This window comes from Triturus cristatus, chromosome 8 (assembly GCF_964204655.1).
Source record: "Triturus cristatus chromosome 8, aTriCri1.1, whole genome shotgun sequence".
In the NCBI taxonomy this organism is placed as follows: Eukaryota; Metazoa; Chordata; class Amphibia; order Caudata; family Salamandridae; genus Triturus; species Triturus cristatus.
This window is the reverse complement of record NC_140591.1, coordinates 353,099,260-353,124,432: the sequence shown is the minus strand read 5'-3', so window position 1 is coordinate 353,124,432 and position 25,173 is coordinate 353,099,260. Positions and strand designations below refer to the sequence as shown.

The window sequence follows — 25,173 nt, the reverse complement described above, 5'->3', positions numbered from 1 at the left end:
GGCCAAGGTTTTGGTCAGGGCCACTAGAATTATAAGACAATGGAGGATCAAATGATGCTATTTATTATGGTTATTAGTTGACTTTATTCTGTGGCATGTATATTAACTGGGCAATCTGCACCTCGTTACTATCAGCATTCAGCAAATGAAAGGCATCCAGGTAAACTTTGCAAGGGGCTGCCAATGCAGGCTATTGTTAGACCTGTCAGCCTTAGCGTGGTCTACCTCCCAACTTTTTAGCTTCCTCCTTCACTTTTTCTAACATCATTTTTGCAGGCTTTAGGACTGCACACTTTATCACTGCTAACCAGAGCTAAAGTGCTTCTGCTCTCTCCTCTAAACATGGTAATATTGGCTCATCCCCAACTGGCATATTAAATTAACTTACAAGTCCCTTGTAAAGTGGTACTACATGTACCTATGGTCTGTAAATTAAATACTACTACTACTAGGCCTGCCGCACTGATTGTGCCATCCACTTAAGTAGCCCTTTAAACATGTCTCAGGCCTGTCATTGCAGAGCTTGTGTGTGCAGTTTTAAATTGCCATTTCAACCTGGCAAAATAAACCTGTTGCCAGGCCCAAACCTTCCTTATTAATATATATCAAGGTTATGCCTGGACAGCCCAGAGGGCAGGGAGCATTGTATTTAAAAAGCAGGGCATGTACGTTTATATTTTACATGCTCTGGTAGAAAAGAAATCTTAAATTCCCTTTTCACTATTGCAAGACCGATCTCTCTCATAGGATAACATTGGAGTTGCCTTATTACATTTTAGAAGTGTAATTTCTAAATGGGAAGAGATAACTAGTTCATGGTTGATGTCTCTGGAATCCAATTTAAAATCCTAACTTATGGTGAAGTCGGATTTTAAATTACAATTCTGACAATGCCACTTTTAGAAAGTTGGCATTTGTTTGCCTCCGCCTTTTGGTGCCTCCAGCTTGTCTCTGCTCACATGACTGGGTGCAGCTGGCAGTTGGGCTTTGTGTATTCCTCCTAGACAGCCACTTACAATGGGAGCTTGCTTAAGTGTGAATGGATGGGCCATCACTGGCAGGATGGGAGGGAGGAGCTAGGCCCAGCCTCACTTGTACCTAAATAGGCTGTGCTCTGTCTCCATACAAAGGACTGCATACACCATGTAGTTACTCTGGAGCCAGGGCAGGGAAGGCAGGATATCTGACCACTTCAAAGGCATGCTAGTATAAGCTTCTCCCCACTTCAAAGGGACAACTGGGTATAAAAACTTTACCTCAGACACCAACTCGCCAGTACACTTCTTCCTGGCAGAGTACCCACAGGTCCAGAAGGTCTGCTGTGCTGCTGAAGGACTGCCACTCTGCTGGACCACACTCTGCTGGACTCCTGCCTTGCTGTGCTGACCTGCTGCCCTCTTGCCTGGGTGAGAAGGACTGAACCTGCATCTCTTGAACCCAGAACCCAGAGTGAAAGGGCTAGTTGGCAGACCTCCTGATCTGAAGCCTCAGGGACGTAACAGGCTACCAACAACCTTGCATCAGCACCTGGACTCTGCTATCTGTGAGTCTACGCTGCCAAGTGGTGCCACCCCAGTCCTAGACACTTGGAAGTGGGCTTAAGGTGCTTTTCCATCCTCTGTTCCTCTATGGATCCAGCTGAACTGACACCTCACCACTTCTGCGCGGCGCACCCCCAAGCAGAAACGATTCATCTCTGCTGCTGTGTGAATTGGACACACTGCAAAGACTCCCATCACAGCAGCAGCCCACATTGCCTTCAGAACCACTGATGCGCAACACATCCTCTGGGCAGGCCTTGCATGTCTCGTAGACGGCAGCCTCAACCATGGGCTCTCCATCGCAGCCTCTCAGTTCTTTCAAACCGAGGCATTGCCCCGACTGCGCCTCGCATCCCCGAGGCAGACGTCGAATCGAAAGCCACATCAATGTAATGTTCGACTCAACAGGAGCTCGCACCGCAGCCTCGATGCTTCTCCAACTAGATGCAGCACCTCGGTTGCGCGGCTCATCTTCACCAAGGATCTACGCAACACTTCGTAACTCAAGATTTAAGGTACTCTGTTCAACAAGCCTAACTGGGTCCATGTAGCCGGTACGCGCTCTGTCGTGGTCGACCTGAACTTGTGACTTCATCCTGTTCCAATGCAACCAGATATCCGCAGTTGGTGCTTTACGCCTTTTGTTGCTATTTTCTATAAAAACGTTAAAATTAAATATCGCTGGTTCTACTAATTTGATTTTTGTCGTTTTGGACATGTTTTATTTATTAAGAACTACTCTATTATTCTAATTTTGTTGTGGGCTCCTTTTGTGGTGTGTTTTTACTGTGTTACTATTTGAAGTGTTCCACAGATCCTTTACATAAAGTTAAGCCTGACTGCTCTGTGCCAAGCACCAGGGCGCTGAGCACAGGTTAATATATACGGTTTACGTGTGCCTTACCCCGACAAGGATTGTGGTTGCTGCTTGACCAGGGCTCACACCCCAGTCAAATAACAACCCCATTTGTTACAGTCACCTTGGATGGGGATTTTTTAAATCTGTTTGACCTAGAAACTATTGTTTATCAAAATCTGCAAATAATGCAGCACATGGCAAACACTGTTTATTCATATAACAATGCATAAAATGCCACTGCTCCAGTAGTGCTAATTACAGTGGCCCTGGTTTCGGTATGCATCCTTTGGCATATAACTTATGTACAGCATACCTGGCATTTACTTAAGACTAATGGAATACATACGCAATAGTGAAATATGATGGAAATATGATGGAGAAGTGTGGCTCAATGATTAGAGAGGCAGACCTTGATGCAGAGGTCTAGCCCGGGACCAGGGTTCAATTCCCCGCCTCGGCGGGTCTTGGGCTCAAAAATTCCACGGACCTGATAATTCTCGCCTCGGTGCCATTCCAATCATGGAGTCCCACTCTGCAACTCTGGGCAATAGCTTGCTTAATCTCCACAACGGCCCCCACAATGCTAAGGATGCCTGGCCTCCACCTTGGGGGTGCCCAGGAGTGGACGCCTCACAGGGAAAGCCAGGATGGGTTCCACAGCGGTATTCGTACAAGCGCCTTGAGACCCTTGCGGGTGAGTAGTGCGCTATACAAGTATCAATTTACATTTACAATTATGATCTATACTAGTTTTACATATCTGATAAGAGGTTGTTAACAAACTTCTAACAGCAGAAAATAATTCTCATCAAATCTCTGACAAAGTGCGTCAGGTAGACTCACAGCCAAATTAACAAGCACTGGCAATGCCAACAAGTCTCACCTACGTGATTGTGTTTTAGATATGTTGTGTTCTAGTGTTGTGGGGTAGATTGGAATTTCGTAAAGATGGGATAAGGTAGACTAGGGTAGAGTGGAATGGAGTAGATTTGCATTGAGTGGAATGGGGGTAAAGTGGGATTGAATAGAGTGAGGTGGATTGGGGTAGGTTGGAGTGTGAGAGTTGGGTAGATTAGCATGGTAGACTGGATTGAGGTAGATTGAATTGGGGTGGAGTGAGAAACTGGGATGGAGTGGGGTAGATTGGACTGGGGTATAATGGAGTATAGCAGCGTAGACTAGGGAAAAGAGGAGGGCAGTGGATTGGGGTGGAGTAGATTGATTGGAGTGGGGTAGATTGGAGTGGGGTAGATTAGAGTGGGGTAGATTAGAGTGGGGTAGATTAGAGTGGGGTAGATTAGAGTGGGGTAGATTAGAGTGGGGTAGATTAGAGTGGGGTAGATTAGAGTGGGGTAGATTAGAGTGGGGTAGATTAGAGTGGGGTAGATTAGAGTGGGGTAGATTAGAGTGGGGTAGATTAGAGTGGGGTAGATTAGAGTGGGGTAGATTCGAGTGGGGTAGATTCGAGTGGGGTAGATTAGAGTGGGGTAGATTAGAGTGGGGTAGATTAGAGTGGGGTGGAGTAGGTTAGATTGGAGCAGTGTGGGGTAGATTAGATTGGAGTGGGGTAGATTAGGGTGGAGTGGAGTAGATTTGAGTGAGATAGATAGGAATATGGTAGAATGCAGTAGATTGGAGTGGGGTGGATTGGAGTGGAGTAGGCTGGAGAGGAGTTTGACGGTGTGTGTGGGGTAGATTGGGATGGGTTTGGTAGACTAGAGTGGGGTAGACCGAGTTATGGTTGGGTAGAGTGGAGTGAAGTAGACTTGAGTGTGGAGATGATTGGGGCAGATTAGAATGGGGCAGACTGGAGTGGGCTAGAGTGGAGTGGCGTAGATTGCAGTGGTGTGGAGTGGGGTGAAGTGGGGGCAGACTGGAATGGAGTAGATTGGAGTGGGGTAGACTGGGGTGGAGTGTGGTGGAGTAGATTAGGGTGGAGTGGTGTGGGGTAGATTAGGGTGGAGTGTAGTAGACTGGAGTGAAGTGGAGAGGGTTAGATTTGGGTAGAGTGGAGTGGGATAGACTAGGGGAGTGGGGTAGATTGGAGTGGTGTGGGGTAGATTGGAGTGGGGTAGAGTGGAGGAGATTGGAGTGGGGTAGATTGAATTGGGGTGGAGTAGAGTAGACTGTGGAAGAGTGAAAGGGGGTAGACTGGAGTGGGGTACATTGGAGTGGGGTAGATTGGAGTGAAGTGGGGTAGATTGGAGTGGAATGGGATAGTTTAGGGCAGAGTGGGGTAGATTAGGGTGGAGTGAGATAGATTGGGGCATTATGGTGGGGTAAAGTGCAGTGAAGTGGGGGTATAGTGGAGTAGATTGGAGTGAGATCGATAAGAGTGGGCAGTTTGGAGTGGAGTGGGGTAGATTGGAGTGTGTTGGACTGAGGTACATTGGAGTGGGGTGTATTGGGGTAGATTGAAGTGTGATAGATTGGAGAAGAGAGGGGTTGACCGGGGTAGATAGAAGCAGAGGGGGGTAGTGTGGAGTGCAGTAGACTGGAGTGGGGAGGGGTTGATTGCGTTAGATCGAGTGTTGCGGCACAGTTTGGAGTCTGCATGGTGTGGTAGCTCACTGCCATTACAGAAACACATTTCAATTGAAATGACCATTACATTTGCACCAAAATACGGTTTTACTACATATAAATGATATGTGCAAATGTCTTCACCTAGTGCTTTGATTGTACTCAAATATTTGTTTCCACCACACTTCAAAATGACAAAAAAATCTGATTTGTACACATCAGCACAGTTCAATTTTTTGTTGTATGCTAGAAAGAAAAAAAAGAACATCCCTTCTCGTCTTAAATGGGTACCCCACAGGATTGTCACAAAGTCTCTCACTTTGAAGTCAGAGAATGAAAAATAAACACCACACTCCCTGGAAGAGACAGCCTGACATTTGACCTCGGTCTTTGAATGCACAGCAAATGTGACAAGATGAGTACAAGATTTAAAGGCCTGTTTACAGAAAGCGAGTACATGAAAGAATACAGTAAACACGGCTTAGGCAATGGGAGGAATGAATTGAACCTTGAGAGCCTTAAGCAAATAAAACTAGCAAATAGAAAGTCAGAGAGTGTGAGTTCTAAACTACAAAGCCAATGGTAATCAACAAGTGGAACACATTCCTAGGTTAACTTTCTGAAAGTCCCCAAGATGTCTTTAGCAAACCAGATAGCTGAGCTGTCTGGTAGGCTGCGACCTAAAATGTAAATAATCAGTTTAGAATCTAGTTTAGAATGTAGATTCAGCTATTAAAAGATTTACCTGCAGTATGCCTGCTCTGTTCATATGACACAAATATCAAGAGGTGGAAATTGTCTGTCGAACAGCTTTTTCTATTGCTGCTGAGTCAACAGAGTGTTGGGAATTGTAAACTGGTTGTAATCCTAATCTGTTGTTTATGATTGCAGCCTCTTCCTTTTGGATGTCCTACTATCCTTTTCCTTTCTGGATGATTTCAATCATGTGCTCAATTGTTTAACAATTAGTCAAAATCTAGATAACCACATGGCTTTGTTAACTGCTAGCTGTTACTAATGCATTGTCTAGTTTTATGTTCCAATCAAGGCAGTACATACGCTATCAATCTTTCATTCACTAACTTTAGATCTGCTTACTGATACATCTATTATATATGCAAATACCAGTACAGTCTGCAATATATTGTCAAATTATATCTTGGAGATTGGAGTAGAATTTTAAATTGGAATGTATTCACATATTAGCAATTAATATTGTGCGCTTAAGCAAAACCATTGTTATATTTCACTTTTTAACAAGAAGAGGTTATAGTTTACCCTTCTCCTGTCCATTGGCTCAGCATTTCATGGAGGTGTGAGGGTAAGCAAATTGTCTGTGGTTTGCTGCATGATAAAGGGTCAACTTTCTGAGAATTAACATTTGCTTTGCAGGACATGATTTACTGCAACAGGATAATGGCGGTAAATAGTGTACATGTGTCAGGGTTTATCTCAGAGTTCGTATAAAATGTCAGCCAGGCAGATAAAGGACTCTACCACTGCCCTTCACACGTGCGTATCACATATGTGGGTGGGGTTAATTCAATGACAATCAATAAAAAGTGAGAAGCAGAGCACAGTGAGTCATCTGGGTGCCACCTTGTCGACCCTTAATCAAGGGTTAAAAAGGTAGGGGTCAAAGCTTTCAAGAACTCTTAAGTGCCATTGGGAGTCATTTGCTTTACACAGTTGCCAGCATGATCATGAAGAGATAAGCTTAAATGTAACTAAAAGCAGAGTTGAATACTTGTTTGGTGTTCATTTATTATCTGGCAAAGATGTGTTCAGCTAGGAAGGGCAAAATCAAGAAGTGTGTAGTCTGCTAATATTGCAATTCTACTTTTCACTTAGGTAACTATATGGATGTGTTTCATCTCTTCCATGTATGCAATGCATTGCCTAAAGCTACTGGCCCACAGTTCTGTAAGGCCACTAACATTCGGTGCTTGCCATGATACATTTTAATATGCTGGTGTGTTCCCCCTCTCCTGAAAGAACTGATTTTTACAAGCAGCAATTTCACACTCACTGATTTGGCAACTGATCAGCCCAATTTACAAATCAAATCGAAACTTTTACCGAGTTTTCAGAGACTTTTCAAATGAAGAGAATGTTTTGCATCACTTTAATCAACAGACGATTTTGTGCCAAACACACTAGACCTCTACCTGTAAACAAAGGATGTATGATGGAACCACGCAAGCCTTTACCACGCATGCCTTAACAACGCGGTCTTAACCACCCATTAGTCTTTACAAAGCATGTCTTTGCCACGAGTTTACCATGCATTTACCTTTAAAACGCATACCTTTACAACACAATTGTAAGTATTTTGCGCGTAACTATAATGCCTTATATATATAAGGATATATATAAATACACACACGTGTGGGTCTGTATATATATATATATATATATATATATATATATATATATATATATATATATATATATATATATATATATATATTCACTGAAAAAACCATAGGTTTCACACATGTTATAGTTAGCGGAAATTTTACTGATAAAAAACCAATGAAATTGCCCCGTTATAGTTAGTGCTGGCAACTATAACTCACGCGACCGCAATCCTCTGCTGATGCTAATACTGTATTTAGACACTTATTTGCCCATGTCTTCTTCCATACATTTTTAGCTATACATATATTACAAATATTTTTTTTTATAAAGACACATATGTCATCAGCAGAAGATTGCGGTCGCGTGAGTTATAGTTGCCAGCACTAACTATAACGGGGCAATTTCATTGGTTTTTTATCAGTAAAATTTCCGCTAACTATAACATGTGTGAAACCTATGGTTTTTTCAGTGAATTTGCAAGGTTTTTTAAATGCTAATTCCTAACTATAACGTGTGTGAAACCTATGGTTTTTTCAGTGAATTTGTACGGTTTTTTAAATGCTAAGTTACTTTACGCCATTCGAGGCGTGCGCGCCCACTTAACGCAGTGCGTTCCGTGCACGGTTTTTATCAACTTTAATAAGCCCTGTACATTTGGTGGCCTTCGGCCACCAAAAGCACAGGGGGTGGGGTCAATGTGGATAGTGTTTTTTTTATTTCGATTTTATAATTTCATGTTGCCAAAATATAGTTTTTTTACTGATGTAATAAGCCCTGTACATTTGGTGGCCTACGGCCACCAAAAGCTCAGGGGGTGGGGTAAGTGTGGATAGTGTTTTTTTTATTTCTATTTTTTACCGTACGCTTACGGTAAGCGTACGGTAAGCGTACTCGGCGAAATTGCCGAAAAAAAAATAAAACCGTTTTTGCTCTTGGGGGATGTTTGGGGACTCCCTCAACATGACTATGTGGGAGGGAGTTGTCAAAACAGCCCCGTAACATGTTTTTGGGCATCATGTTTGATAAATAACACTCAGTGCGAGAGAAAAAATGGCGGACGCCGCTTCCTGGTTTCGGCCGATTCGAATGTTTACTAAGATCTAAGAGCCAATCAGAATCGCGCTCGCGTACGGTAAGCGTACGGTAAGCGTACCGTAAGCGGGCTCAGATATATATATTGATTTAAAGGCTATTTTCTCAGAATCTACTGAACAGATTTACACCAAACCTACAAAAGGCACTTCCTTGGCATAGGGACTACCTCTCTGCCAAATTTCTAGTAATTCTGTTCAGCCGTTCGGGCTGTAGCTCTGTCTAAAGGTCCTATGGAAAAATGCATGGGAAAAACGCGTTTTCGGACCCCCCTTTTATCTCAGCCCCCGCTTGACGAATCCCCCCGAGACTTTCAGGGTAGGAGCGGAGCGTAGCGCCCCACCTATTTTGAGAAATTCGCGAGGATTCATCGACCGGCGCCAAAGTTATTCAAAATAGAATGTTGCGGATTTCCTATGGAAAAGGGGTCCTAACTATAACTACCTACTGGCGACCGCCAGTAGGTAATATATAGATAGATAGATATATATATATTCACTGAAAAAACCATAGGTTTCACACATGTTATAGTTAGCTGGACATTTTACTGATAAAAAACCAATGAAATTCCCCCGTTATAGTTACTGTAGGCAACTATAACTCACGCGACCGTAATCCTCTGCTGATGCTAATACTGTATTTAGACACTTATTTGCCCATGTCTTCTTCCATTAAATTTAAGCTATACATATATTACAAATATTTTTTTTTCATAAAGACACATATGTCATCAGCAGAGGATTACGGTCGCGTGAGTTATAGTTGCCTACAGTAACTATAACGGGGGAATTTCATTGGTTTTTTATCAGTAAAATGTCCAGCTAACTATAACATGTGTGAAACCTATGGTTTTTTCAGTGAATTTGCAAGGTTTTTTAAATGCTAATTCCTAACTATAACGTGTGTGAAACCTATGGTTTTTTCAGTGAATTTGTACGGTTTTTTAAATGCTAAGTTACTTTACGCCATTTGTGGCGTGCACGCCCACTTAACGCAGTTCGTTCCGTGCGCGCACGGTACGCTTCGCGCACCGTGCGCGCACAGTGAGCACGCGGTGCGCTTCGCGCACCACGTGCCCACGTTACGCTAGATGGGCCATGAACGCACGATGCGCTTCGCGCACCGTGCGCGCACAGTGAGCACGCGGTGCGCTTCACGCACCACGTGCCCACGTTACGCTAGATGGGCCATGAACGCACGATGCGCTTCGCGCACCGTGCGCACATGGAGGTCATATGATGAGCATCGTTGTGACAGGTAAAATATATGTTTTGTTTATCTCTGATGAGCCATGCACAAAAGGTGCCCTTCGGGCACCTTTTGCACACAGGGTGGGGAGAATGTCGATAATTGTTTTTTTGTATTATTTCTTACCGTACGCGTACGGTAAGCGTATTCGGCAAAATTTTCAAAAAAATTAAAATTGCCTTTTTTCACTTGGGGGATCGTTGGGGACTCCCTCGACATGGCTAGGTGCTTGGGAGCTGTGTAAACAGCCCCTTTACATGATTTGCACTTTGTTTTTCAACCCCCTGTCAGAGTGCGAGAGAGAAAATGGCGGCCGCCGCTTCCTGGTTTCGACCGATTTGAATGTTTACTAAGATCTAAGGGCCAATCAGAATCGCGCTCGCGCACGCCACCGTACGCGTACGGTAAGCGCACCGTAAGCGCACCGTAAGCTGCCACAGATATATATATTGATTTAAAGGCTATTTTCTCAGAATCTACTGAACAGATTTACACCAAACCTACAAAAGGCACTTCCTTGACCTGAGGACTACCTCTCTGCCAAATTTCAAGTAATTCTGTTCAGCCGTTCGGGCTGTAGCTGTGTCTAAAGGTCCTATGGAAAAATGCATGGGAAAAACGCGTTTTGGGACCCCCCCTTTTATCTCAGCCCCCGCTTGACGAATCCCCCCCCGAGACTTTCAGGGTAGGAGCGGAGCGTAGCGCCCCACCTATTTTGAAAAATTCGCGAGGATTCGTCAACCGGCGCCAAAGTTATTCAAAATAGAATGTTGCGGATTTCCTATGGAAACGTGGTCCTAACTATAACTACCTACTGGTGACCGCCAGTAGGTAATATATATATATATATATATATATACATACACACATACATGCATACATATATAAACACTATAAATACCCTTGCCACCCAAATACCCCTGCCCACCTAAACCCTAAAAACTCCCTTGCTACCCTTAACCCGTAAAATGCCCTTGCCACCCAAATACCCTTACCCACCTTAAATTCTAAAAATACCCGACATTCAAATACCCTTACCCACCCTAAACCCTAAAAATACCCTTGCCACCCAAATACCCGTAGTCACCCTAAAAACACCCTTGCCACCCAAATACCCCTACCCACCCTAAACACGCCATTGCCTCAATATATATATAATGCGTAGTAATTGCTGCGTTGTAAAGGCTGTTTACCGTAAACAAAAGCAGGCACATAAGTAGATACTGTTCCTAACTCAAACTTTACACTATGAACACCCTTTCAGTCGTTTGTTCATACTCAGTCTCCAGTCTTACTCAGTGAGGTGAACTAATAATATAATGGCTTCTCTTTGATGAGAACAAAACTCATCATACAGTATCACTCTACTCAGGTCCATTGGAGAACTCAAAGGGATGGCCTCCTGAACAAGTTGCATAAACAGAGCAAAAATATTTAGGGAGACCATCCTCACTGAATTAGATCTAACCTACGTCCTACTGATATATGATTGATTCCTGGCAGTAAATTCACTGCTCGTATAGGTATCTCATCATCAGGACTCACCATCAGTTAGGATATATGGCAACACACAGGGGCACAGAAAAAGGGGATCGTTCTCTCCCTCTAGATGGGCTCCCGGGCCCATTTGCTCAAATCCTTAGGATACAACCAGGCACAATGTGAGAGGACTGGGCAAATCAAGCGATGTCTGACTGTTACAAGGTGTGGACCTTTAGCCACCCTGAAAAAAAATCTGTTTGCCTATCTCATGCCTACAACTTACAGTAAGCTATACTCCTGTCAAGATTGCTAATTCTAAAAGAAGTTGCAGGATGCTACCAACTTTCTGTTGTCATTCAGGATTCCTTACCCTGTGCTGTAGCAATAGTTAGGCATCTGTGACATCCTTTCTTCTTAGAAATGGTGGGAACAGATATACACCTGAGGGCCAACTACCTGTGGCTCCAGCCAACCTAATAGGGACATGTCTGATAAGGTCATCAGGGCTCCTTCTCAGTTGAGGGCTCCAGAGAGAAGCAGGACTGTGATTAATGCCCTTCCAATCTAACTTTAAAACTCCCACTCATACACACATACCCGTTCTACAAACCCAATGACCAATCAGAAAAGGTACCCTCTAACTCGGCAGCCCTGTAGCTAATGGATACCACGTTGTATTCCCACACCAGGTAGGGAAAGTAAAAAACCATCTAATTGGTTTGCAGGAGCTGAAGTGCTTCCTCTGTCCTTGAACACCAGTGGCCTGACAGCAAGTGACACAAACCTCATTCTCCCTCACAACAAACATCCTGCAAGAGAGGGGGAGGGTTTTCAAATAATGTCTCTGACCGGCCCAAGGAGAAGCAAGAACATTTCTAGCAGATTTCACCTAAACTTTCATTATGCAGTTCCTAGCTTAGCAAAAGCATTAGGATGGGCCGGAGGTGGGAGAGTGATGGGGATCAGATGGTCAATTGAAACTACGATGATGTATCATCACCTAACTTCCCGGTACACCTTGAAACCTATTGCAGTATAAGTCCAATGAAAGCACAGTTGGCACAGATTCAGCATACTAATGCAGTGCATTCATATTTCAATGCTACACATTATTTCTGGACTAATTACTAATAACTCGCTAGCAGTTTTTCTTGTTAGTAAACAAATGTGCCTACTCATGTCCTTTCAAAGCTGTTTTACATTTCTTATAAACAATTTAAAATAAAAGCGATGAGAATATAATCTACTGCACTTCAAATAAATGTTGTTGCTAGAGCATTGAGCTTAGTTCACCTGGATACTACTGTTTCAAATGGCAGGCATTAAGATATTTCATAATGTAAAAGGTGATGTAGCCCTTTGCTGCAATCTATTTGATTCATTCTATTGGTTAGATTATCTATGTGATTTCTTATGACCTTTGTTAATGCACCATTTTGCTTTTCTGAAAAGGTATACTTAAAAAAATCACAAACCCACCTGGATAGCAAATCGATCAGTTCTAGCTTGGACATCCCATCAGGAAGCAACCGAGGAATAGCAGCTACACACGTCCTGAAAAGGTCAATTTTTGGCTTTCTCTCACCACTGAAATGCAAAGAGAGTTCCTGCATCAACAAAACATAAGGGTAAATAGTGTACACACATACACATGCAAACACATACTTCAAAGTTATTTCAATTAAGTTCAGAATTTGACTGAATTGCTTGCCCTATCCAGGTAGGGTTTGAAGAACTAAAGCCTCATTTTTTTTTTTACTTTTTTTTTTTATATTTATAGTGCAGATGAGTCCCTATGGTGTCAGAGTGCTTTACAGAGTTAAGGGTAGCACAGAATTGGCATAAAAGAAAAAATATGATTCTTATTATTATATAAAGTGTGGTCTGCAAAATATTAGCAGAAACAAATTCTGTAGATCAGTTCACGGAATGAAAATTGGTGAAGAGCTATTCATTCACAAAAACTGCTTGCAATGGGTTGATATTTTTGGTATACTGGTCAGCAGGGAGTTACAGTCCTCTATTCTGGATATGATTAAAATTGGACAATTTGTATGAAGTCTTCATCAGTTCTATAGGATTTGATGGCCCGCAAAAGTCATACTTGGAATTGTGTTGCTTTGGCCAAAGCATTTACCTTTCATTGCCTAGTCTAGTGCATAATGTCTAGTGATTGGCACACTTAATAATTGACGGCTGACAGTCAAAGATGTTGAAGGCATGAGGGGCTGAGCAGTTGGAGGGAGAAATAAGCAATTATTCAGATTTTGAGGGCTTTAGTTTAAGGTGGTGGTGGGTCACCCAGGACGGAATTTGTTCAGGATCTCATAAAGCATGGTAAAGTCTTCCAGAGAGGTCATTTTCAAATATAACCGTCTCAACAGGGTAGGAATAACATAAAATATTACCTTGTTTCCCAAAATATGATGGAGCAACATTCTATCCAGAAACTAATTGCCTGTCCTCCCAATATGATCAATTTGCTGGCCGACTGTTTTAAAACAGTTGTAGAAGAGAAACGTAGGAAAAGGCGTCTTTAGACGGACATTAGATAAAACAGCAGATTCTAACAGCAGTTGTCAACTGCTGTAACTTCATTTCAATGACAACCACATAAAAGTAAGTATGTTTACACCCTGCCAGTACTGAATCTCACCTTAGCTCTCTTGTATGGGACTGCATTTACAGCAGGACTGTGCTTTATAAGTACATATACATATACTGTACCCTGACGTGACATCAGTGTGTACAGCCCAGGGCCGGCTCCGCCATTGGAGCATCGCCCTACTTAAATGCCCCGGAGATGAAAAATAAAATAGTAATTCATTACCATTTTACTTTTCACCCCCTGACCCGAGCAGAGCATCAAGCTGGGGCCGCTGCAGAGTGACAGCAGCAGGGAGGAGGCTGGGCTGTGTATGCACGGTTTAAAGTGCACATGTCTGTTTGGCCAGCCACACATGCACACTTTAAACATCTCTAACCCAGCTGTCTTAAGACAGCTGGGCTAGAGCAAGTGCATGCCTCTAGAGCGCTGTGGCGTGCCGAGTGAGGCTGCTCCCTCCAATCAGAGTGCTTCTCTCATGCTGGTGAGAACAGCGATCTGGTTGGTGAAGGAAGTTTCCTGGTGGCTGCAGTAGCGACGTGGACATCCGGAGCAAGGAGGTCCAGTCGAGTACGGAAGCGTTTTATTATTATTTTGTTTTATTTTATATGCGCGCCCCAATAGATGCCAGCCGCTACTGGTGCAGCCATCTTCCATTGGCACTTCTAGATTACCACATAAGAGGAAAGAACGAGAAGGGTGACGCTGCCAGTAGCTCATCCTCTTTCGAAGTGTTCCTATACAGTTATTTGGACCCTACAGATGGCAGGGGTGCTGAAGAGAGTCCGGTGAGGTTGTGCTGCTTTCCTCATTCTTGAGAGACAGGAGGGACGAAGAGGAAACATTCCACTGGTGGAGCCGGCTCTGCCGGTGCCGGGGATCGAACCCTGAGCCCCGTGCTCCGGAGTCAGCTGCTCTGGCTGCTACTTTATGCACTACAAAAGGCAGTTTGTGAATAGGGCCCATGAGGTCGTGTAGGCACTTTCCTTTATCTGTAGTAGTGTAATCGTGGTCTCTCCTACACTTGGAAAAAATATACCTGGCTTCCTGCTATCATCAAATTACTCACGTAAGTCCGAGAATACTACATGGAATAATTGTACACCTGCGACAAACCAACCAAAGCGAGCAGGGAGGGCAGCATCTGCACACAACATTTCAGACCCCGAGGTCAAAATGAAGCCCGAATCAGAAACCCTAGACAGGAGGTTGAGCACAGTCATCAAGACTAAATACAAATTAAAAGCAACAAGACATACCAAAATGAACTCTTCACACACACATTCTTTAAATGCAGTGCACGTCAACACATTTCAAAGATACTCTGACATTGTTTTAATGCCACAAACGGGGCACCAGGTGTCATTGCAAATCAGAGACACCTGCAACCTTCGTGCACAACGAAAAAATGCACAAGTGTGCGTTGCCAAATACTTGGCATTACAGGCATTCTGAAAAGCTTAACATTTCCTTCCTCGGTCTGCTTTCGACGCTTCACCCCACAGTGAACTAAATGTAAGATTTGATATTCATGCGGCGCTCACGTGATCATGTCTTCCGGCTCCTTGTTTAACATCTGCACGTTGGTCAGCATCATACACCTGCCCACCTCCTTGTCAAGGTGCCGTAGCATGTTGTCCACTGCCTTTCGGACTTGGGGGTAATACAGGGACATCCCTGCAAAACATGTACAACACAGGCATGAGCATCTTTTACAGACACATAGACCTATCATGGCGGCTTCAACAGGAGGCGCTCGGGAGACATTCCCACAAACAGGCTCAGTTAAAAATATCGAGCGATCCCACAATATGGTCTGTCCGATTCCTAAATTCAACTGAAGAAGGTGTAAGTGAAAAATAGTTACAATTATTAGACATTCCGTAAATGTGCAGCAAAATAATGTTATTGTGCCCAGCGTACTCAGTTTGCCAAAAGACTCCAGTTCAAGTCAGTGATTTTTTAAATTATTGCATGTAGCACAGTGCATTGCCTAATTGCTCACCAAGGACGAAACAAGGCTAGGGGTCGCTTGATTTACCATTACCTGGACGGCTTCCCCTGGATTGTAGTTCCTGTAGCAGAATTAAGACCAATTTGCCCACGCCTGGTTTGTGGTGACAGTGAGCAAACCAGGGTGACCCAGAATGCGGCAGAAATCAATTTCGAGTGTGTGAGATTAAATTCAGCATTCCACCTTCCATTTTTTTTGATTTGCTCATTTTAGATCTAAACACCCATGCCGTGGTTGAGGAAAACGTACGCCCTGATTTTGCCAAAGTGACGCTGCATATGTATGTGCCTGAACCTGAAGCACCTCCCATCTGAAAAACCCTATAGTCATTATGTAGGGAAAGAGATGCATCGACAGGCTACACACATCGAATACACAATCTTCAGACTGCAGGCATTCCTCGAGGAAGCAGGCAACATGACAACAATACAGCTGTTTAAAACAGAAACTATGCTTATACCATACATTTATTAACCTTGAGAAGTTGAAAGCTGCAGAGTAACCTCCACCCGGCTATAGACACTGGCAGGCCTACAGCAGGGGGTGCCCCCAAACATGCCTATGGCTGCAGACAGATGCGCGAGCCTGTGAGACTGTCTCATTCCAGGAAGCCTCGTCATTCCTCTGCTCCCCATCCCAAGGGCACAGCATCTTGCGCGACCAGGCGTTCACAAGCAGCAGGGAAATAAAGACCTATTTAGCATCCACTTGAGAGATCTTTGCGGGCTATAAATCCAGCAACAGCACGTCATTCGGCATTGGTCCTTCACCCCACGCCCACAGGCTAATCGCTGTGCTATCTGGTACATTTTGCATCAGCAAGAGGTATTTTTAGCAGGCAGGCTGTATACGGTTGCCACGTTCAGTGAAAACCTTCAGTATTATGTACATTGCTGCAGTATACATTTCATGTCTTGGAAGCAAAATGTGAATAACCTACCTCCCTACTGGATTGGATATATAGCACAGCTTTTACGCTCACTTAACACAACCTAAATGCAAACATTTACCATGAATGACCAAAGTGCGAGGGATCTATGATATGGCAACACACACCCTTTGAGCTATGATGACATCACACTTGACCCTTTCACCTCTTATTTGCTGCTGAAAGGCTAGGGTAAGTGCATGTGCTATGAGCTCACTGAGCTCTACTCACCTTCCCTTCTTGTCGCTATCCTTCTGAGCCCAGAAGCTTCATGTAGCAAGGAAGGTGCCAAGGGCAAGGCATGGGTATCATGAAAACAAAGACACCACCCTCACACCCATTTTCTGAGATGATCCAGAATTATCACCCGTCTTTCGTCAATCGAAACCCAACGGTGATCTTCGCTTAGGGCTGCACATGTTCGTCCCTTTCTTGTGGCTGGCCTTGTCTGTGAGAAGTGGTCCAAAAATGCAATAACCCTCAATGCACTACAGCCACCCACATTCCTCTCACAAGACCTTCCCCTAGCGTCTTTTTCCATTGAAAAAGCACTAAACATCAGATCCAAAACCACCTCTGGCGTCCTCATATACCCAAGAAACTCTCAGGCAGCACCTAAAGAAATAAAGCTACAAACATTCGAATTCTCAGAAATACTTAGGGACTCCACCACCCCCCTTGCTCAAAAAGCCTTAAACCAAGCAAAAACTCCGCTAGCTTTATCCCTAACAAAGCCACTTGCTGGCATGACAGCACTCCAAAGCGCTCTTTGCACGCTATTTTCTTGTTTTTTAAAAGCTGGTTTTGTTTTTACTTTAGCAATAGATTCGGAGATCACCTCATTCCAATTCTAATCAGCTCTTTCAACTGCATGTGCCTGGCTGATTTCAACATTGGGGAAACCAATCCTCTGTGTGGTCCATTTGATAGAATCCTGCGCAACAATAGGCCTGGCACAGCTTGTATAAGAACCTACTCTTAGGGATGGTCACACTCTTAGCCTCCTCTTTGCACAGTCAGAGACTAACATCCCCAAACTCCTTTGATTTTGCCTGAAAACGCAGAAATAACTCTCACCTTGGATATCTCTATTCCCCCCTGTTCTCTCTAAATCCATTGTAACAAGCATTGGCATAGCCAATAGGTTTCGCCTTTGGGACCTTATAAGTGTTTAGCCATGCAACAGTTGCCTAACTAAATACTTATATGGTCCCAAAAGTGAGACCTATTGGCTATGCCAAAGCTTGTTTCTGTTTATTACTGCTCTGTAGTAATGGCGGTACCCGTGCTTTAGCTTAAACATCTTAAGCTAAAGTCGGGTGCCGAGATTGCTTCAAAAAAAGTAAAGAATTGTCTATTTCTTTACTTTTGAAGCAATCTCAGCACCCGACATTAGCCTAAGATGTTTAAGCTAAAGCACGGGTGCCACCATTACTACATAGAAGTAATAAACAGAATGGCTCATGGAGAACATCAAAGCGGCCGTGTGGCCGCGAAAGTGAAAGTAATAGCGATCAAGCGCGGCACGCGCGCCCGCGCACATGCACTGTAGCTCTAAGCTGGCCATGGTAGCACTTTTTGGAGCCCTCACAAAAAGTCTCGCCAGACCAGCGCATGCACCGGGTTAGGCGAGACCTAAAAACGGCCAAGTGTCCATGGCACAAAGTCTCGGCTGAGTATTTTACTGCAACACCTGCAATTAATCTATGACAAAACGAAAGGAATCATTGGAAGAATTGGTCTCTAGTTACAATATTTGGATTGCACGTGCTGTAGATTCCATCACTCCACATTTGTAATTTTGAATCATATCTTCCACTCTCTAGTCTATAAAAATTCTTCAAACAGCAACAGCGGCATTAAAAACAATTTGAAAGAGACTGATGCTCTGATAAAGCCACAGATAAATATTCCCTTTACCAAAAAGCACTGATGAGTGATAACTATCAATCCAGGCATATTAGGGCATCTTAAGTCGTGATGCAACCCGAAAACTCTGGTAGCTCCTGAAATGCACTCTATAAAGTGGTAAAGTAGTCATTAACTTAGTTAGCCCAACCTGTTGGAAAATGCCAATAATTCCTTCTCAGGCCTTGGGCAATGACTTCTTTCACAATCAGCAACATTTGTGATATCTAAATACACCCAGACCATTACAAAAGATATTACACTTGAAATAACGAGCTCCACTAAACCCAGTATTTCGTGATTCAAGCACATGAGATGGACGCCTGAAGAAAGCGTATCCTTACTGTAAATCAGCTCACCCCTTAATCTGTGTCCGAGCACACATTCTTCATTTGGCCACTGACTATCACTGCAGTCATAACTAACCTTGGTAAATTGTCACTAGAAGAATGCAGGGTCCCATCCAATTAAAAAGAAGCTTTGATGCTATCTCTTTTTGGAAAAAAACCCACTGTTTTTATGTAACAACCTCCCATTTCAAAATTATAGAAAAAGAAGTTCCCAGTGGGCATCCTTCTTAGGAACCAATAAATTCCTGAATCTCAGCTAGTTGGATTGCCACTCTCCATAGCATAGAGACCGACTTAATTCCTGTACTTCATAATCTAAGACTCTTAATAGTCCAGGTGGATGGTGCTACTCGACCTCTTGGTGACCTTTGATACTGTATCATATGGCATCCTTCTATATCATCTCTACTGCGTGGGTGTCCAGGATAAAGTTCTCACCTGGATAGCTTTGAATCTGCATAACTGTGCCCAGGCTTTCTATCTTCCTCCCTTTCAGTTTGAGCTCAGGAAACTCGGGCAGGGTGAACACCCAAGATCTTCTTTGAGCCCTACCCTTTTTTTATGTATATGTTTAAACTTTTTAACAACTCACCGAAGCTTACAGCATGTCACTTATGACTCAGACCTTGTTTTGGCAAGACGTTCCTTCCTGGAATCCTTTCTTGGACTTGCAAAACCTTCTCATTGAAGTGGTTACTGGGCTGAACACCACTGACCAAACGAAAATCAGTTTACCCTTAAACTAGACCACTCTCAGTTCGACCAACTGGGAACCTCAGAAGCTGGGTGCAACTCTCACTCAGGCACTGGAAGTACAAAATCTTGGTTTCTGGTTCAATTATAGTTTTTGCTTAACCACATAAGGGGGCACGTTGTTGTCTTCCCGTTTCCACCTACTGGGACTTACAGAAATGTTTTTCCTATCTATCCACAATCTCGTAGTAGGTAGCAATAATGGCTATTGCATTATCCAGGTTAGACTATTGCAAATCTTTGTATTTGGGCCTCCTAGCTTACCTTCTTTCTAGACCGCAGCAAATTTAAAATAGGATTGTGCATCTTATTTTTCAACTTCCTTGTCACTCTCACATTCCGCCTCATATGGCTATCCACTATTGGTTACTCATTTTCAAATGCAGATTGTTCAAGATTCTTTGCGTGGTTCATCATGCTTTAGAGCAATCAAGGCTCCATCCATCTTTCCGCTAAACCGGTTCATTAATCTTCTTACCAAACACTCGGATCTTCTCTTGGGTTGCTTCACATTCCTAAATTCTGACACTGCTCGATGGGAGGTCTGGCTTTCTTCTATCTGGCTGCCAAACATTGGAACTTGCAATCACTCAAGCTTCACCCAACCACAATTCATTCAGCTTTTTGGAAGGCCATACACACATTTCTCTTTTCCTTCTAAACCTCCTGCTTCAGCCTTAATAGCTTTCACAAACATTTTCCTAGCACCTGGAAACCCCTCTATGTGATCATTGCGCTCTACAAATGCTAAGAATAGAATGATCTTTTTGAGTCCACTATGAACAACTGCTGACTCATCACTGGTCTCAAACGGATTTCAAAATCTTTGGAGAAAGAGGGAACCTCCCAGCTTTTAATATATTGGCCACCAGTTAATCTTGTTTCTGTTCCAAAGATGGGACATAAACAGCTGTCTTAAACGCCTGTGATGTTATTTTTTAAAAGACTGACCAGGAAACCCCTTAAAGGATGATTATCTTCTGCTGCTTTGATATGGTGGACTAAACCATTCCTGTACAGACTCCAGTCAATGCCCCATGTCTCCGACTAAACACAAGAATGGTTCAAATCAATCATCAAAGACAGGTTCCAATAATGTAATTGTGAAAAGCTCACTTCGGTCCCAGACTGTCTCCCTAAATCTTCAACATTCACATAAAGCCCCTCATGGACCTCTTCTGCTCCCATAGGCTCCTATTCCACACCTATAAGATAACATACACCTTTACCTGTGGATCACATTTTCAGCGAACCAATTCAGAGAGGTCTCCATTTGACTAAAAGATATCAAAACCGGAATGTGTCAAAACTACCTTAAACGTAACGGCTCGAAGACAAAAATCGTGCTGCTGGGCCACCACTTCAAGAGAAATGACAGCATCTACACACCCAAGCCTTCTAAAGAAAACAGCAGAAATTAAAACAATATTTGAAGACCTAGGCAACCACCGGGAGGCAGACCTGAACCTCAATTCCCAAATCAGCAGCAGTGGCCAAATCCACATGAAATCAAGTAAAAGTGCTGAAAGAAAACTTTACCAATCATACCCAAAGAACAACACCACTGGCTATCCTACCAAAACAACATACATCAAACGGTGTGGCCTGAGCAAAACCCAGGATATCACCCAACTTCGCTGAAAGCTCCACTGGCTGCCAGTAATAGCTAGGGGCACCGTCGAAACACTCTGCCTCATATTTAAATGCCTTCATGGCTCAGTGCCAAAATACGTACACAACAAAAAATGAATTCCAGCCAGTGCTCTACACTTAAACCACATGTGGCTGGACCTTACCTGTCTAACAACTGGTCTCAACACCTATGTAATGCCAGCAACCACCTGGCATTCAGAAAACAATTGTAATCATTTCTATTCTAGCTCCAACTCCTCAATGGCCTGCTCTCCTCTCTCTTGCTCCTGGAAGCAACCCAGTTATGCAAGGTGAACTGTTCTAAAATAAATAGGTATGTAACTATTCCCAGTGTTTATGGATGGGTTTCCAAGCAGCTAAGAGTTGAACTGAGCAAACAGGAAGCCATGCTGGTAAAGAGATGCTATCAATAATACGATCATCGGCTACTGACCTATCATCTTTGCTTCATCCTCCGTAAGGGTTTTGCTTAGGTACGTCTTCTTCACTCTCAGCGTGTTACCCGAAGGAAGGACGGCTCCAGTAACCGGCATGGGAGGCTCGCCGTCTTTCTGCTGCAAGCTGTCTGCAATGACCAAGAAGGCTCGCAAACCGATGTTCATTCTCTAAAGATAAGAAAATATAAGGTCATTGAAATAAACCCTATTTAATAATCTCAGGAAGCAGTTTGACCATTCATCACAAGAACACCATACCAAATAATGTACAAATAACTGCAGAGAGCAGGAGTCCACGCTGGCCTTCTTTGTGGCAAGAACACACAACTAGAGTTCTGTCATCACCTTACAATTTGACTCTTCTTTAGTGTCTGAAATGGGTCAGTTGCATATTCCTTCTACATTGCTCAAAATGATTCACTTTGCACGGGTGTTCTCCAGGTTTGTTTTTAATTATGCACTAAACATAAGTAGAAAGTGGTGACAAATACACATTTTGACAAGACCCAACATCGTTACAAAACCTTAGCTGTCCAACGTTGGAGACTACATTGACTTTACCATGATATTTAGGTGGCCTTCAACCAACACATCCACGGTCCTTCTCGTTGTTGTGCCTTCGGACAGTCAGAAAGCTGAATATGCTATTAATGAAATATGTCAATTCATGATGCAAAGCTAAAGTATAGAACTTGTGTTTGCTACTGCTTTTACACTATTTACCACAAAAGTCAGTGCTACGTGACTGCCGCAAACAAGACAACAGCTTAAATTTATTATCTCTAAATCCATCCTTTCAGTTACATAAACTTGGTACATATTAGCTTCTTTTCAAATAGTGTACCACCTACAACGGTGTTCCTACACCCAAGACTTCGGAGTCTGCGGGTGGGACAAGCGCTGGATCAACTTTTCGTTTGATTACCTCCCTGTCCAAGCCCCACAAACTGAAATTTGAAATAAGATATCCTGGCCAATCACTGTACTATTTGGACATATTTTTACAAGCCACCGACAATTTGTTACTTGTCTGTGGAATGTAGTGTTACGGGATTGTAATACATTAACCACACAGTATATTTTAATGTTTGAATACTAAGTCGCCATACAGGAGTTCAATTAGTTTTCAGCTTTCAGGAAACCCAGCTTAGCGGCAGGTATTAGGCTGTACAAGATATCAACAGAATCCCCGAGTCTCTGCATTGATTCAGGCACATTTTTGCTTAAGAAAAGTTGACAGGTGAACCAAATTTTGGAGACCGCTCTGCCTGGTGCATCACTCTGTTTGCCAATGTTTTAAGCTCAAGCTACACGCCGCTGCTTGGAAATGAATTGGTAAAGGTTTTTCAATCCCCAGCTTGCTATCGGTGACACGTTTCAAGTGTGAGAACCAGGTGAACCATCCATTTCAGGTATCTCCTTTACTTTATTTACAGTCTTTTTAATAGCACCACATGTATTATATTGCAGCCAGTTCAAAACACATGTGTATCAAATTTTCACAATGTGCCACTACAAAAGTCACAGTGGTAGCATGGAACATTCCACAATGTGGAATTACAGCAACAGCTTGGAAATTCCTGCTTCATTCTTGGGAAGCGAGAATAATACATAACTTTCATCACATACATTACTTTGGGGGATGCGAGGTAATTAAGAATTAAAAATCAATAATGCAGTACAAGCATTTCCTTAATAGTCAAAAATTCAAACATAGAACAGAGGGAAAGGATGCAAGCAGGCACGGCGGGTGAGTCAAATACACAGGTAGCCATTGTCTACCATCCACCAGGCCACACAGTGACAGCAGACCCACTCAAAACACTCCAAAGACACAAGACAAACGAAAACACGGCGAGCTCTACCTCCGGGTTGAGACTGAATGCTTTTGCTGGCTTTCCCACGGAGAGCAGGTCGAAGATAATTTCTTTCATTGCAAAATCAAGTCTTTCCTAAAGCGAAAAGACAATGTTAATTTATGACTGAACTTAAATTACAAGTCAAGTTTATCGGAAATCAAACCGGCTTTAAAAAGGCAGCAAAACAAAGGTGTGCGAGGGGCTATGTTCAGATGCTGCTCTGGCCTTCTGTTGCAATTAGTTGTCTCAATTTGTGCACACTGAAAGCTCCTCATATTCAACTATAGTTCATGAACAACAACCTCTTGCGGTGGTATGAACCGACGGGGGGGGGGGGGGGCCTAGTAGACAAAAATGGCTGAACAATGTTGATTTACCCTCATTTGTGTAAAACTGTCCTGATAATGGACAGACTGGCCTTCTCTTGTAGGTTAGTGTCAATTTTTGCTTGGCTAGGTTGTGGAAATATTTCTTCTTGGTTTGTTGGGGTTTGAGTTTCAAACAATCACTATCTTTATTTTATTTTTACATACTACATTTTCTTGAGTACGATTCATTTGGAGTATGCAATTTTGTTTTAAAGTAAGAGTTACTTACCTTCGGTAACAATGTATCTGGTAGAGACGATTCTAGCCGCAGATTCCTTCACGTAGAATTATCCCCAGGCGTGAGACTGGATCCGGAAACTTTTTTTTCTTTGCCACAGCATCCCCGCGTGCCAGGGGCGGGGCGACATCACATGACTCCGCCCAGGCATCGTCCGCGTACGTGACGTCAGCAAGGGCACATAAGACCCGACCCGGCGCGCCTACATCAATTTTCTTCGGAGAACTTTTCCGCACCACAACGCGGAATCACCAGATAAAAAACTGTGGAAGCATGGGAACAGTGTGCGAAGAGCAGAAAAATTGGAAAGAAACGGTATCTAACAAAACCACCGGAGTAGTGCCAACAGCGCAGAACCCAAAGCAGGGAAAGAGGGAAGAAGAAGAACAAGCAGAAACCTGCACAGTCACCCTGCCAGCACATAGACAGCCACCCATCCCTGTGCCCCAGGGGCAAAGAACATGCGTAAACGCATGGCCCACGTCGCACACTCCACACCCCCCATCAAGAGCAAGGAATGAGACCAGTCCCAAGACAGACAGGGACAACAAACTGCCAAGCCACACCAACCTAGAGGGCAACTATCCACAAGGGACAAGGCAAAACCTGGCCAGATGACCCTTAAGCAGAGGATAGCAATGGAAGAAAGGGAGGGGAGGGAGGACAGGGATAGGAAGCAATCCCCCTCAAACCTGGAGTAGCCAGAGCAGCAGGGCACCGGAGCACCGGAACCCCATCCTCCAAGGAACCAAAGGAGGAATGAACCGCCCCCAGACGGAGTCACCCATCAAGAACAAGGAAGGCACCCACAGGAGACACAGCCCCCCACCGGGAGGCGAGTACCGAAGACCAACCCAAGGGCCCTCGCAGAATAGGGGAGGAAGGGCAGGCCGTGAAGGAATCTGCATCGTTACCGAAGGTAAGTAACTCGTACATCTGATAGAGACTACTAGC

General features: G+C 43.6%; 1 protein-coding gene across 6 annotated transcripts in view; it reads right to left on the bottom strand.

Annotated features, from left to right (window-relative positions):
* The window catches only part of FRY (FRY microtubule binding protein), a 657,235-nt gene that overhangs the window by 255,546 nt on the left and 376,516 nt on the right, over positions 1-25,173 (bottom strand). For all 6 annotated transcript variants that reach the window (XM_085621668.1, XM_085621669.1, XM_085621670.1 and 3 more), the window contains exons 14-17: positions 23,620-23,706; positions 21,751-21,922; positions 15,256-15,388; positions 12,586-12,693 (exon numbers count right to left, since the gene is read on the bottom strand). In XM_085621668.1, the coding sequence (XP_085477794.1) occupies positions 12,586-12,693; positions 15,256-15,388; positions 21,751-21,922; positions 23,620-23,706 (500 nt within the window). The remainder of the gene's footprint in view (positions 1-12,585; positions 12,694-15,255; positions 15,389-21,750; positions 21,923-23,619; positions 23,707-25,173) is intronic.